We start from the raw sequence: 12,171 nt of genomic DNA on the forward strand, positions 1-12,171 counted from the left end.
CCCAAACGAGGAAAAAAAACGAAAACGGGAAACGAAGCAGCCATCACTTCTGCGTTGCTGTGGCCTTGGACAATACACGTACACCCAGACACCCAGACACACACACACACACGCAGATATATATATATATATATGCATAGATAAGGAGATAACACACATATAAAAGAACGTTGTACCGGTGGTGGCAGCGCCTTGATCTCGTACCGCTGCTCTTTTTCTTTTTGTGTTGTTCTTCCTGTTCTTGTAATCCTCCCCTTCCCTCCTCTCTCACTCTCCGTTTCTCGTTGTGCTTTAGTCTTTGTGCGTATACTGGCGACCGCACGCGCGTTTGTCAGTCTTGTGCGCTCCTTCACGCGGAGCACACATACTGCAGGCCCACACCGCTGCTGTGCAGCAACGGAGGGCTGTTTCTAGAGGTTTAGTGGTCGTCACTAATCTGCAACAAGAAGGGATGCCTGCCTTGTCCTCTGGCGCCGTGGAGAAGAGGAAGTCGCCGTTGCCGGTCGATTGTGTGCAACTGGCCAAGGATTCAGTAAGGCACTCGGGATCGCGGAGGGGTAGTGCCGCGTCATGGCTGCACCCGCTGTCGTCCACCGAGGTACCCGTCTCGGACCTTCCACACAATCCGCTCTTTTCCCGACATGGAGTTCAGCTGACCAACAGCGACGACATTGTTGTCGGTGGTGGCGGCGCCGGATCCTCGAGCCTGCTCTCCGCAACGGAGATCTCGCCCATGCAAATACGTGAAGCCAGCGGCTGTAAGTCGCGACTCGACGGCTCCAGCATCACCTCCAGCGGCAAGCGAGAAGCCCGCAGCTGCCGCGGCTACTCACGGTTGACAGGGCTGCTAACCCGCCGAGGAGGTGACGGGAAATCACGCAAAAACGTCGCCGTCAGCAGCACCTCCCATTCAACGACGACATGCTCGGGAGGTGCACCGCAGGGCACCGTAATAGCCTCTCCCAGTGACGCAGCGGCGCGCAATCCTCTTCAGCCCTCCGGCAACACCAGCGGCGAGGCGGACCTTAGCGAGGACATGCGCCTGGATGACGGTGGGTGCGACTGGCCGTCCACGCCGTCGCCGAAGACCGCCTCCGTGTCACACAGGCGCGGGAGTAACAGCCCCAGCGGTGCCGTCAGTGTCGTACCATGGACGAGTGCCGTGAACAGCACCATTCAGAGTCGCAGTCGGCGTGAACTTTGTGCCTCCCCGCTGGCTTCGCAGTCGTCCCGCGCCTCGCCGCACGCGACGCTGCGGCTTGACGGCGGCAGCGCTACGAACGGTGCGGGTCTCGACTCGAGCGGAGCGCAGTTCGTGCCTCTCGGGTCCTCCGATCTGGCGAATCGAAACGGCAGTCCGAACCGGCTGCAGCGATCTTACTGCAGCGGCGCTGATGACGACAAGACGACTACATCGTCCACTCTGCGGAATCGGTCTCACCGGCAGAAACTGATCAGCGCCAGCTCTCTCTCCACGTCAGCAAGTCAGAGCCTTCTCCAGCTTGGGAGCACACGCGCTTCCCAGGGACAGACGCCACGAAATACGGGTGACCCTGATGCCTCCGTGCATGTTTCAAAGAACGCGCGAAGCCTGCGAGACGCCAAGGTAGCGCTGCTGCGGCGCACGCAGCACGGGAACGTCCATTCCCTGCGCAGCTCTCGCACACACAGCTTTCGACGCAGTCAAAGCAACGCCAGCACCGGCGGCGGTGACCCGTTGTCGCAGCGCGCCACTAAGATACGTCCCAGCAGCCGAGAAAAGCGATCCACGAACAGCACTGCGGGTGCCCTCGCCGGTGGCGGCCGTGTCGGGTCAGCGCATTCCATCGCGGCGGTTGACGACGACGTGGTGCGCATCAGTGTGCCGCCAGCCGATTTGAACTCTCCGCTGAGACACTGGGACATGGACTTTCCCTTGGCTGCGGCGGTGCCTGACATGGGTAGCGGCAAGTCAGAGCACAATATCAGTGCCAGCGGGGCGCAGCGTCGATTCAGCCGCCCCGAGGACAACCCCCTGCTCGAGGTGATGGAGACGTCGAGCTGCGCTTCACAGGGCTGGTGCGAGGCTGGCAACGGCGCACCCTGGTGCCCCTCCACGGCGGAGCAGGCAACACGTAGTCGCATCGCGGCCGCTGCCAGTTCGTTGAGCAAGTCTATGGATCGCCGAACTACTGCTTTGAGTCGTGGCGGGAGCCCCTTCCAGAGGTCCTCCAGCACCCGCCGCGGCACCTTCTACCCGCCTCGCATGCCGAGCGGCTTCTACTCACTCAGTCCGAACGGCGGCTACAGCAGCAGCACCGACAGCGAGGAGGAAATCCGGCTGCGAGAGCGGCACCGCAATCGCGTGGACGAGGTGCTGCGCCAGCTGAACGCGCCGATGAGGTCGACGACCGTTGATGATAGATTGGCGGCGGCGAGTATGCGCAACAACTCCTCCTACCCCTCTGCGAGGGACGCGTCCGTCGGCGCCGACGCATCGCAGGTAGACAATAACAACTCAAGCGCGTGGGCCGGCATTGGCGGCCTCGACTGGGGCGGCGGGCTCGTGGCGTTTTGTGCTTCTGCCACCGGCGGTGCCAACGCAAACATGAGCACGACCGTGAACGCCAACGGCGGTGGCGGCGGGGACGTTGGTGGGTGGCTCGGTGTGGGAGGTACGGCCACCACGGAGGACTGGTACACGCGCATGCGCAAAAAGTTGGAGGAGGAGAAGGCTGAGGCGGCGGCCGCCGCTGTAATGGCCAGCGATGCTAACTTCACCTCTGCAGCTCCTCCAAGTGAATCGGCGCCTACGGACACTCCCGCGGCGACCAGCCGGATCCATAACAAGGATTCCACGCAGTCAGAGATGCACATGCCCGCCATCGATCGCAACACGACGTGCAAAGGGCCTCTGCCCCTCCTTCGCTCCACCCGAAGCTCCCGCGCCCCCTCCGCGGCCCCTTCACATAGCAGCTTGCCGCCCGGAGCGCCGCAAGCGGCGCCGCCAATGTTGAACCAGACATTCAAGCCAAAAACTAGCCCAGCTGTGTCCTCGGCTGGTGAGCGCGTTGTGCGGCGCCTGCAACCAGGTATCCCCACGCGGATGCAGCTGAGCCACACATGCGCTGCGCTAGGCAGCGCCGATGGCGGGGCAGCTACCGCACACCCTCGCCCGCCGGGGGCAAGCGGCGCGGAAGAGGATTCTGCGGCAGCGAGGTCGCCTTCTAAACGTCTGTCGCTCAAAACAACCGCTGTGACGGTGCCTGCCAGCGCGGTCCAAACTGCAGACAGCCCCAGAGCAGCACCGTTGCCCGAGCTGGAGGTCATTGAGCCGCGCCACCGCCTCAGCGCCCTCGATCCAGATGATGGCAGCGTCAGCAGCATGGGCGGCACATCGACCGTGGCACCGCTGATGTCGTCTGCATCGAGGCAGCCGTCTGAAAGCCTCATCCCGATGCCGAGCAGGAACGCCAGCATGGTCGACCCAAGCCACTCCCAGTCCGACCTGCGGCGTCATGGCTCGCTTCCACGGATAGTGCCAAGAGTGAGCATGACTGTGCTGAAGCCGTCGCCGCCAAGGCAACACCCACACAGTACCATCGCCACCTCAGCGCCGTCACGGGTGCACAATGGCGTGCGACTCACGCTTGTGCCGTCCAGCGTTACCGCACAGTCTTCGGGGGGCACCTCCGCGACGCTCACGAGAGAAGGGTCGGTCTCCGGCGTTGGTGCTACGACGCGCGACTCTGCATGCACCGGGGCTGACGGGAACGGTGGGCTGCGCTGCAACCCTTCAGCGCCGGCCCCTAGGCAGGGTACTACCGCGAGAAAACAGCCAACGGCAGGCGCGCGCTCAACCGAAAATCCCGCGAGCTCGTCGGGTGCGCCGGCCGCCATTCTTGCGTCGGCACATCTCACCGACTCGTGACGGCGAACTTAATGACAGTTATGCACGTATATCGCGAGTGCTGCTTTTGTGAGCGTCTCCTCTCCACATCTGTGTGTGTGTGTGGGGGGGTGGCGCCGCGGTGTGACTGCTGCTCGCTCTTCTCTTCGGTCATGCCTCCCTACCTTTCTGCACATAACTTCTGCCCCCCTCCCCCCCATAAAAAAAGGCGCGCGCTGTTTCTCTGAGTTGCATGTGACTTGACTTGCAAAGACACTGCTTTTGCTGCCGATGCTCCCCTCTCCTCTTATTGTTAACCTGCTTGTTGGTGTGTTTGCTTGATTGTTGATGTCTCTCCGTGTCTTCGTCTTCCCTCCCTACCCTCTCGCTATCCGTGTCGCTGGACACGGCGCCTGTGCTTCTGTTGTCCCTTTCCTGTTTCATTCGGGTGCTTTCTCCTTCTCTCCTTTGCCCACGCAGAGCGAGCGAGGTAGAGCGACGCCAGCGCCCTCCCCTCACCCCTCCCCCACGCGCAGCGTTTCTACGGCTTCCCTTTTCCTCTTTTCTGCGAGCCAAACACACACACACACACAATACCGATGGAACGGCGACTGTGTCGCACATTGGGTCATAATGAGGTTGCGTCTTTCCCTCCTCTACGGGAAGCAACTGGGCAGCGGGGTGTGTATGTGTAGGGAGAAAATGAGGGAGGCGAAGGCGCATGCCTGCACGTGTTTGCCTGCGTTGAAGGTAACGGTGCTGTACGTCGGTGTTTATCGATATCTGTCTCCCCGTCGTCCCTGCGCGTGCGCGTATGTATGGGAATGACAGGAGAAGGCGATGTGGAGAGTGTGCGCGAGGGGGCCCATTGGTGCCCTCTCGCTTTCCAACCGTCTCTCCATCCCTTTTTGTTTTGTTTCTGCCATTCATGACGTCCACTTCCGTCTTTTTGGCAACACAGTCGACTGCTACCCCTCTCCCTCTCCCTTCCCCCGACCAGGGTGTTGTCCTCTGCGTGCATGTGTGTGAGAAGTTGACTTTCTTTTTCCTGGCAGAGGGGAGTGGACACACCCCCACCCACCCTCACCCACGCTTGCAAAGAGCGGCTTTGACGGCAACGCGAGGGAGTAACACGGACGGTACAAAAAAAAATAGGCAGAGGTGCAACAGACATAAAATGGTCGCTGCCGGTGCAAACACGGCAGAGGCGGACGTCGGCCGGACGTCTACGCCCCATTAGACACGTGCGAACACCCATGAACCTGCGCACCGCAGAGGAGGAAAAGGGAAGGGCGTGAGGCCCAGCGAGGACGCGACTCAGCTTCTGCGCGGCACAATGGACTTCTCGGAGTCCAAAAGATTGGAGGGCTGCGTGGCAAGAAGCTTCCCTGTGTTCCTCGAGCTTGATCGGTTGGCCTTGCGTTTTGCATGCTTCTCTCCCTCCTCGTTCTCTTACTCTCCTCTGTGCATGTGTCTGTGTGTGTGTGTGTGTCATGTAGCATGTAGTGCAACACGCTTCTCACATTGCGCTTCGCTGTGTGTGTGTGTGTGCCCGTGAAGGCGTGCGCTGTGCTGATGGTGAGCAACGGGTATACGAGGCGCATGGTGTCTGAACACTTCGTTCGCACCACGGCGACTCTCCTTGTTCTCTCCTTTTCCATTCAGCCACTGCTTTGCTTGTATTCTCCTCAACTCCTCCCCCGACGCTCTCTATCTGCTTGTCCTTGTCGCTGGAATCGTCTGCCTCCCTCATGTACGCACCACCACCACCCTCCTCCGCTCGCTCGGTCGGTCGCTCACCCTCACATACCTTCTGGGAGCTAGTTCCGGTAGGGGATATGAAGAAAGAGAGGACGGCATCGCAAGAAAGACACGCACCGACTCCCCTACACACGCACACACAGCAGCGTCAAGAGCATCTTGACCCTCCGCACAGGAACGATTCACAGGAGGTGGTGTGGGGATACTTGTGCACATTCTGCTTTCCACCCCTCTCGTCCCCCTCTCGCAGGTGAGAGGGCGAGCGTGTGAACGATAGACATACCCACCCCTCCCCCTCACCCGCACCTCCCTCCCTCCTCATACCGTTCACATAAACACGCGCACCAACGTACATAAATTTATAGCTGCTTGCCTCGCTTCCCCTCTCTGCATTTGCCGTCTGTCTCCCTTCTGTGGTGTTCGTTTCCTTGCCTCGATCTTGGTGGTTGTTGCTGTTCCCCTTTGCGCGTTTTATTTTGCCTGTGTTCTCCTCCTCCTCTTCCTCCGCCTGTGGACTTCCTCTTCCCACCCCCTCCTCCTCTCTCACTCTCAGTAGTTTGTATGCGCGCCACCGCTACGTAGACGAAACCCGTGGCTTTTTATCTCCATCAGCCGCCGTCATTGCCTGCGCATCGCCTTCTTCCCATTTTTGCCTCATCTTTTTTTTTTCCGCAGGGGCGCGGCGTCACCCAAGGTGCATTCGAAGAGATTCTCAAAAGGCGCTCTCCCCCCGGCCCACGTCCCTTCGCTCATCGCAATATCAAGTGCTTATCAGCATAATCACACACACACACACGCGGACAGACCAAAACGACGAAACACCTGCCCGCTCAGCGCTAAGACGCTCGGTTTTTCTTTTATTTTCCCCTTGTTCTTGAACCCCCCCCCCCTTTTCCAAGGAACAGCGAAGATCTGCTTCGTGTGTGCGTGACGACGTGGACGGGAGAAGGCGCCGACGTGCCGTCTGAACACAGGCAGACAGGCAAGACGGAGAGAGAGGGACGCAGTTTGTGGAGGTGAGGAAAAGGGTGTCTGTACACCCCCTTGTTGTCGCCATCTTCGTAAAACAGCGGCTCCGGGACTCGCTTTCTTCGCTTCTTCGTTGCTGCGTAGTTCTCTGTTGTCATTGTTCGCTCTTTTTTTCTTCAACTCTGCACGTGTGCCTGTGCTACATGGCCATCCAGCGTGCCAACCGCAGCACCCGCATCAGAAGTCAAAGAGATATCCACAAGCAACCCCCTCCCTCCCTCTCTCCCTCCAGCACCTCTTGGCTTGCTCCAGCCCTTCGAGAAAAGAGAGGAGCACACATAACGACGCCACGTTGTCGCTCTCTGCCGCTCGTCATTTTGTAGTTGGGGTGTGCACTCTTCTCACGTTCTCCTGGTTCTTGTCTGCTTGCCGTCTGGCCTTGTTCGTTTTTTTTTTTGGTGCTTCCACCACCCCACGCATCCGCACCCTCGATTTTCCTCGGCCGCTGTTTCTCTTTCTCCGTGTGTGTGTGCGTGTGTGCGTGTCGGTGCTCGGTGTTCGGTGTTCCGTGCGCCGCCTTCGTTGTGTACCACTACCTCCTCTCTTCCTCCACTGCTCTCCCTCGTTCTCTTTATTTTCAGTCTTCTTCGCCTTTTTGACGTTTTCGGTGTTGTGTGCCTGTCGCTACCCGCGTGGGTGTGTCTTCGGGTGCATCCGTGACTTTGCCGCGAGAGGGCAGTCCCCGCGCCCCCTCCCTTCTCTCCTACACGTCTTCACCCACACGCACGCCAACAGACGTACAGCGGACTCGGCTCTTCCATCGCTGTGGGAGTGCGACAATGCGGCTCTCATCATTGTGTCATGATACTCAAGGAGCAGCACAGAGAGGCGTCGGTGGCCGCGGTCGTTCCCAAGGAAGACGGACCTCAGTGCGCCCAACTGCGTCGTATGTGGGGAGAGGCAGAGCAAGCCGGCGGTCCGCCACGACAGCGCCGCGTCTGCAGCCGACTTTGCATCGTGAGGTGCCCGCTTCCTCTGCTTCGCCTTCGAAGCCGATCAGCACCACCCCCACAGGCACGCAGGGGCTGCCGTCGCAGGACCCTGTCTCAGACGCTGAGGATGCAGTGGTGCCGATTGCTTTGTTGACATCGGCCTCGCTGGCGCAGTCATGTGTTCAGTCGGAAGGCCACGTCATGGCTTCCCGGCCGCCGCCGCCGTCGGGGAGAAGCGGCAACTCGCTCGACGGCGACTCAACGGCCGTGTCCACCATTGTCTCCGACTCCGTCGCGCAACAACGTCCTCTTGTGGCGTCAGCGATCGTCATGCCGGGTAGTAGTGCCCCCTGGTCCGTTTCTGGGCGTTGTCCGTCTGTGCAGTCGTTCCAGAGCCGTGCCACGAGCCACTCGACGACCATGGCGAGGGGTCGCACCGGTTCCTTGTCTTCACAGCCCGCTGCTGCCCTCTCGTCGCCGAGGTTGTCGAGCTTCTCTCATCTCCGTCCGCTTCCGTCGAGCAAGGAGGCGGATTACCTCAACTTAGCCCATCAGCGCAGCTTTATTGGACGCTTCCGCTGTGCGACTCCAGTGGTGATACGCACGCCAGCTGCCGCTACGTCGCATGAACTTGCCGCACTGTCCACTATCGACGGCTCCACGCCGTCGCACGTGCGCAACGGTAAAACGCATGAGGAGACGGCAGCGGCATCGGTGTGCGTCGCCGCCGCCGCCGCCGGTGCGACCGCTGAGGGCGGCCGCACGAGTCCCTCCGCCGCTGCTGACGGGTGCGCGCAAGGTGTCGAGACCGAGGCGCAGCATGCCGTTGACGTGCCCTCTCTTCACGCCGTGGCGGCCGGTCATTCTTCCTCGCTCACTGCACCGGGTAGGTCTCCGCGGCAATTGGGGCGCCGCGTGTCTGGCTCTGGGGCGTCGATGGCCAGCAGTGGGACGGCGGGGCCCGGCGCTGGTCGGGGCCGACCTTTGTCGCTCCTCAACGGAGCGCGCCCGCGCGGTCTTGTGCCTTCTTCGTCGGCGTCTGCTCTCGTACGCTCGACAGGGGCGACGGCGTCTGCCGGCTTGCAGCGCCGATCTTTCGCTGCCCACCGTGGCCTGCTCGCCGCGAACATGGAGCCGCTGGTGAAATCGGGTCTGCACACGTCTCTGTGGTTGGCTCAGCAGGATGGCGGACTGGAGGTGCGTAGCATGGCGAACCCCAATCAAGTGCTGGCGAGTCTTCCGCGCCGCGACCCTCGAGCCGTCATCACCTCCCTGACGGAAGTCTGCGGCAGCCGCGTCGTCGCCGGATACACGGACGGTACGCTGTGCGTCTACGATGCCGTCACGATGAAGCTAACGGCGGAGCATCGCGCACATACGGCTGCCGTGACGTGTCTGCTCCACGTGCAAGGCGCCCCGCGCTTCTCCCTGCACACCGGTGCCGATGCGGAGATGCACGGCAAGCATGGGTCGACCCCCACACAGTCGCTCCTGCTCACAGGCTCACTCGACCGCTCCATCGCGGTGTGGGAAGCCGCGAGCATGTCTTACCTACACAAGCTGAAGGGCAATCTGCGCAGCATCGGCGCGCTTGCGGCGACCGCGACTGGCGGGTACGCTTTCAGCGGCTCTGACGACGGAACGCTGCGCATGTGGGACGCGGTGCAAGGCGACCAGCTCGCTATTACAAAGGAGGAGCGAGCGAATGCCGTTAAGAGAGTCAGTGAGATGGACGTGGCCGCAGCGGCGCCCCTGCTGCAGCGGCTGGTGGTGGCATCGACAGCTGCCCCTGCTGCGGCGGGGCACGCGAGCATCTCGGTATCTTTCCATGGGCTGCACAGAGGAGAGACAGAGGCAGCGACGGGTCGAGAGGTGCGCGCCGGCAAGTCTGCAGTGCCCTCGCCACGCGTCTTCCAGCGTCCGTTGCTGACCTCGGTGCCGGCGAGTACCAGCGGGTTCGCGGCTGTCGGCCCGCCTCGTCTTTCCACACCCCCAGCCGTCGCAGACGGTCGCCACCACCGCTTCCGGGAGGGCCACAGCGCGATTAAGAAGAGCTCTCTAGGCAGACGCGCCGGTGCCCATATAGTGCCGGTTGCCATGCGTGGCGCCCGTCTCCTGGCTAAAGCCGCTAACGGTGGCGGTCGTGTGTCATCGCTGTCGGCGTCTCCCTTGATGCCCTCAGCGGAGGTCGGGCCATTTGAGCCGACGGAGACGGGCATGACGTCGAGTGCGTATCGTGAGGGCAGTGTGTTGGTGGACCCCGAGGGCGGCATGTCACCGCTTCGCGGCGGCTTGGAGCAGGAGGCCGAGTTGGAGGACAAAGACGACGAGAGGGCGATGATAGGCTCTGCTGCTGTAGCGGGCGGTCGCTACCGAGATGCTGGCAGGAGATCCTTTGCGACGTCGCGCACACCGCGCAGTCTCAAGCGCGGCTTAAAGAAGCGGGCGAAGGGCCTCCTAGCTAAGCGGGGTGTCGGCGTCGCCTCGTCCAACAGCGGAAGGGCGGCGACAAAGACGAAAGCGAAAAGCGCATCCGCCGCCCCGGCCGCCGGTATGTGGGCGAGGCACAAGAAAGGGGCACAGAAGAGGACTACGAAGAGTGCGACGTTGGAAGCCGAGTCGACACCGGTGTGCACGCGGTGGCTCGCGAGTTCGTTGGAGCAGCGACTGGAATCGTGGCTGCGCCTGTACCAGCAACGCGTGCTGCTCTCGGCGGCATCTATGCAGCTTACGCAGCGTATCTCTGCGGGGTACGACGCGGTCACCGCGTTCAACTGGCCCATCGAGTGCGCACACACTGAGTGTGTGACTGCGCTCGCGGTGGTAGAGGACCGCCTGCTCGTGAGCGCCTCGCGCGACGCCACAGCGAAGGTGTTTGCGCTGCCTTCTGGCCAGTACGTTCGTGCATTGGATTCGTCGCGCCGCATGCCGCTCTCGAGCGTGCTGTATGACGCCAGCGTTGGCCGCCTCTACACCGCTTTCTTAGACGGCGGTCTCGCTGTGTACGACACCCACAGCACGGAGTTGCCGTTGCTCTCCCAGATGCAGTCGCCGTACGCGATTCTCTCTTCCACTTTTGTGCAGCTTCGCATGACGCCGATGCGGCGTTTCGTGTGGATGGCCGTCGTGCGTGGAGAGGAGGCGCCGGGCACGCCACTGAACGGCAGCGTCGGCCTGTCGTCGGTTGTTATGGGTGCTGCTCAGTTTGATAGGACCACCATGGCGCACGGCCCCAACCAAACCGCCACGAGCTATCGCGTGGGCCAGCCGTCGCTGCGTGAGTTGAACGCGGCTGTCTCACTGCAGCCGCTCCAGCAGCAGCGGGCACGCAACCTTGCCAAGCAGGCGAGGCAGGCAGCAAATGACATGCTGGAGGAGATGGAGTTGTCCGACATGCGTCGCTGCGGACTCGTACTGGAGCGTGAATACGTGCGCCGGCAGTCGTACTGCGTCTTTGCGCGTTGGCGGCAGTGGGCCCAGCGCCGCGCGCTGCGCTCGGACTCTAAGGGCGCCATTGCAGCCCGAGCGGAGAGCTGCGCGATGACGCTGCTCGGTCGCTATACGCAACGGTGGCTGAACTGGACGCGCGCGCGGAAGAGGACATCTGCAAGCGAGGTGTTGCGGAAGGTGCAGTTGCGGGCAAGTGAAGTGGTGCTGCTCGCCGTCTGCAGCGAGGTGCGTGAGGGACGCCGGCGCGTGTGGGCGTTGGTGGCCGATGCCATGGGGAGGCAACAGCAGATCACTCGGCTCGCCTGTGCGTACAGCCGCTGGCGTGAGTTCCTTCGAGCCCGACAGGTGCGTTTGCGCCAGTGCGTGTCGTTCAACAAACTGCTCTTGTCGATGAACGCCAGCTCCCACACCCCAGCCAGCTGCACCTTGGCCCAGTTGACGCGGAAAGCGACGCGGGTCGCAACCCAGTCAACAGCGCTGTGGCTTCTGACAGAGAAGACGCAAAGCAGTCAGGCGCACGCGCGCCGGCGCCGCTGCTTTGACCTGTGGCGCGTGTGTGCACGGCAGCGTCGGCGCGTTGCCGCCTCCGCAGCGGCGGACCGGGAATGGGCTGTGGTGGAGCCGCTTTCGTCGTCGCTGGTTCAGCCGTGGAAGCTGCGCCGCCGCTACTTTGCGCTGTGGCAGAACTTTGCCCTGTATGTAACGCGCAGCGAGCGACTTGCCAGTGAGCGCGACACACTGGGAGTGGAGTGGGCCACACTGCAGAAGACGTTGGAGAAACCGATGTCGGTGCGAAAGCTTGAGGAGAAGCTGAGTGCTGCGGAGTCCTCCATGGCTGCTGCGGGGGCAGAGGCGAAGCTCCTGGAGGCACGCCTAGAGACTGTGTTGAGTGAGGTGGCCGTGCTCCGTACAGAGGCGGTGTTGAACATGCTCATCGCCGGCTACCGCATCCCGAATGTGGTACAGGCGGCAACCCCGCTGCCCCCATCCACGGCGTCTGCGGTGACGGAAGTGTCGTCCATGGCCTCGCTGCGCCGCGGCTCGCTCGCGTCGTCGGCGTCGACAGGGTTGTCGAACGGCGGCGGTTTCAGTGGCGCGGTGGCCTGCAGCTACCCGCCGAGCATCACAGAT

The 12,171-nt window shown here is 62.0% G+C and overlaps 2 protein-coding genes across 2 annotated transcripts in view; both read left to right on the plus strand.

The window, feature by feature from the left end:
- Positions 1 to 451: 451 nt before the first annotated feature.
- LINJ_19_0370 (conserved hypothetical protein) lies at positions 452 to 3,910 on the plus strand (the record flags this gene model as incomplete). The annotated part of the gene is made up of 1 exon (XM_001464963.1): positions 452 to 3,910. One exon carries the CDS (start codon positions 452 to 454, stop codon positions 3,908 to 3,910), a length of 3,459 nt encoding a protein of 1,152 aa, XP_001465000.1.
- Positions 3,911 to 7,920: 4,010 nt separating this feature from the next.
- The window catches only part of LINJ_19_0380 (conserved hypothetical protein), a gene marked incomplete at both ends in the record, with an annotated part of 6,057 nt that continues 1,806 nt past the window's right edge, over positions 7,921 to 12,171 (plus strand). The window contains one exon of the mRNA XM_001464964.2: positions 7,921 to 12,171. This exon is cut by the window's right edge and continues 1,806 nt beyond it. Within this exon, the coding sequence (XP_001465001.2) occupies positions 7,921 to 12,171 (4,251 nt within the window).

Source organism: Leishmania infantum, chromosome 19 (assembly GCF_000002875.2).
Source record: "Leishmania infantum JPCM5 genome chromosome 19".
Lineage (NCBI taxonomy): Eukaryota > Euglenozoa > Kinetoplastea > Trypanosomatida > Trypanosomatidae > Leishmania > Leishmania infantum.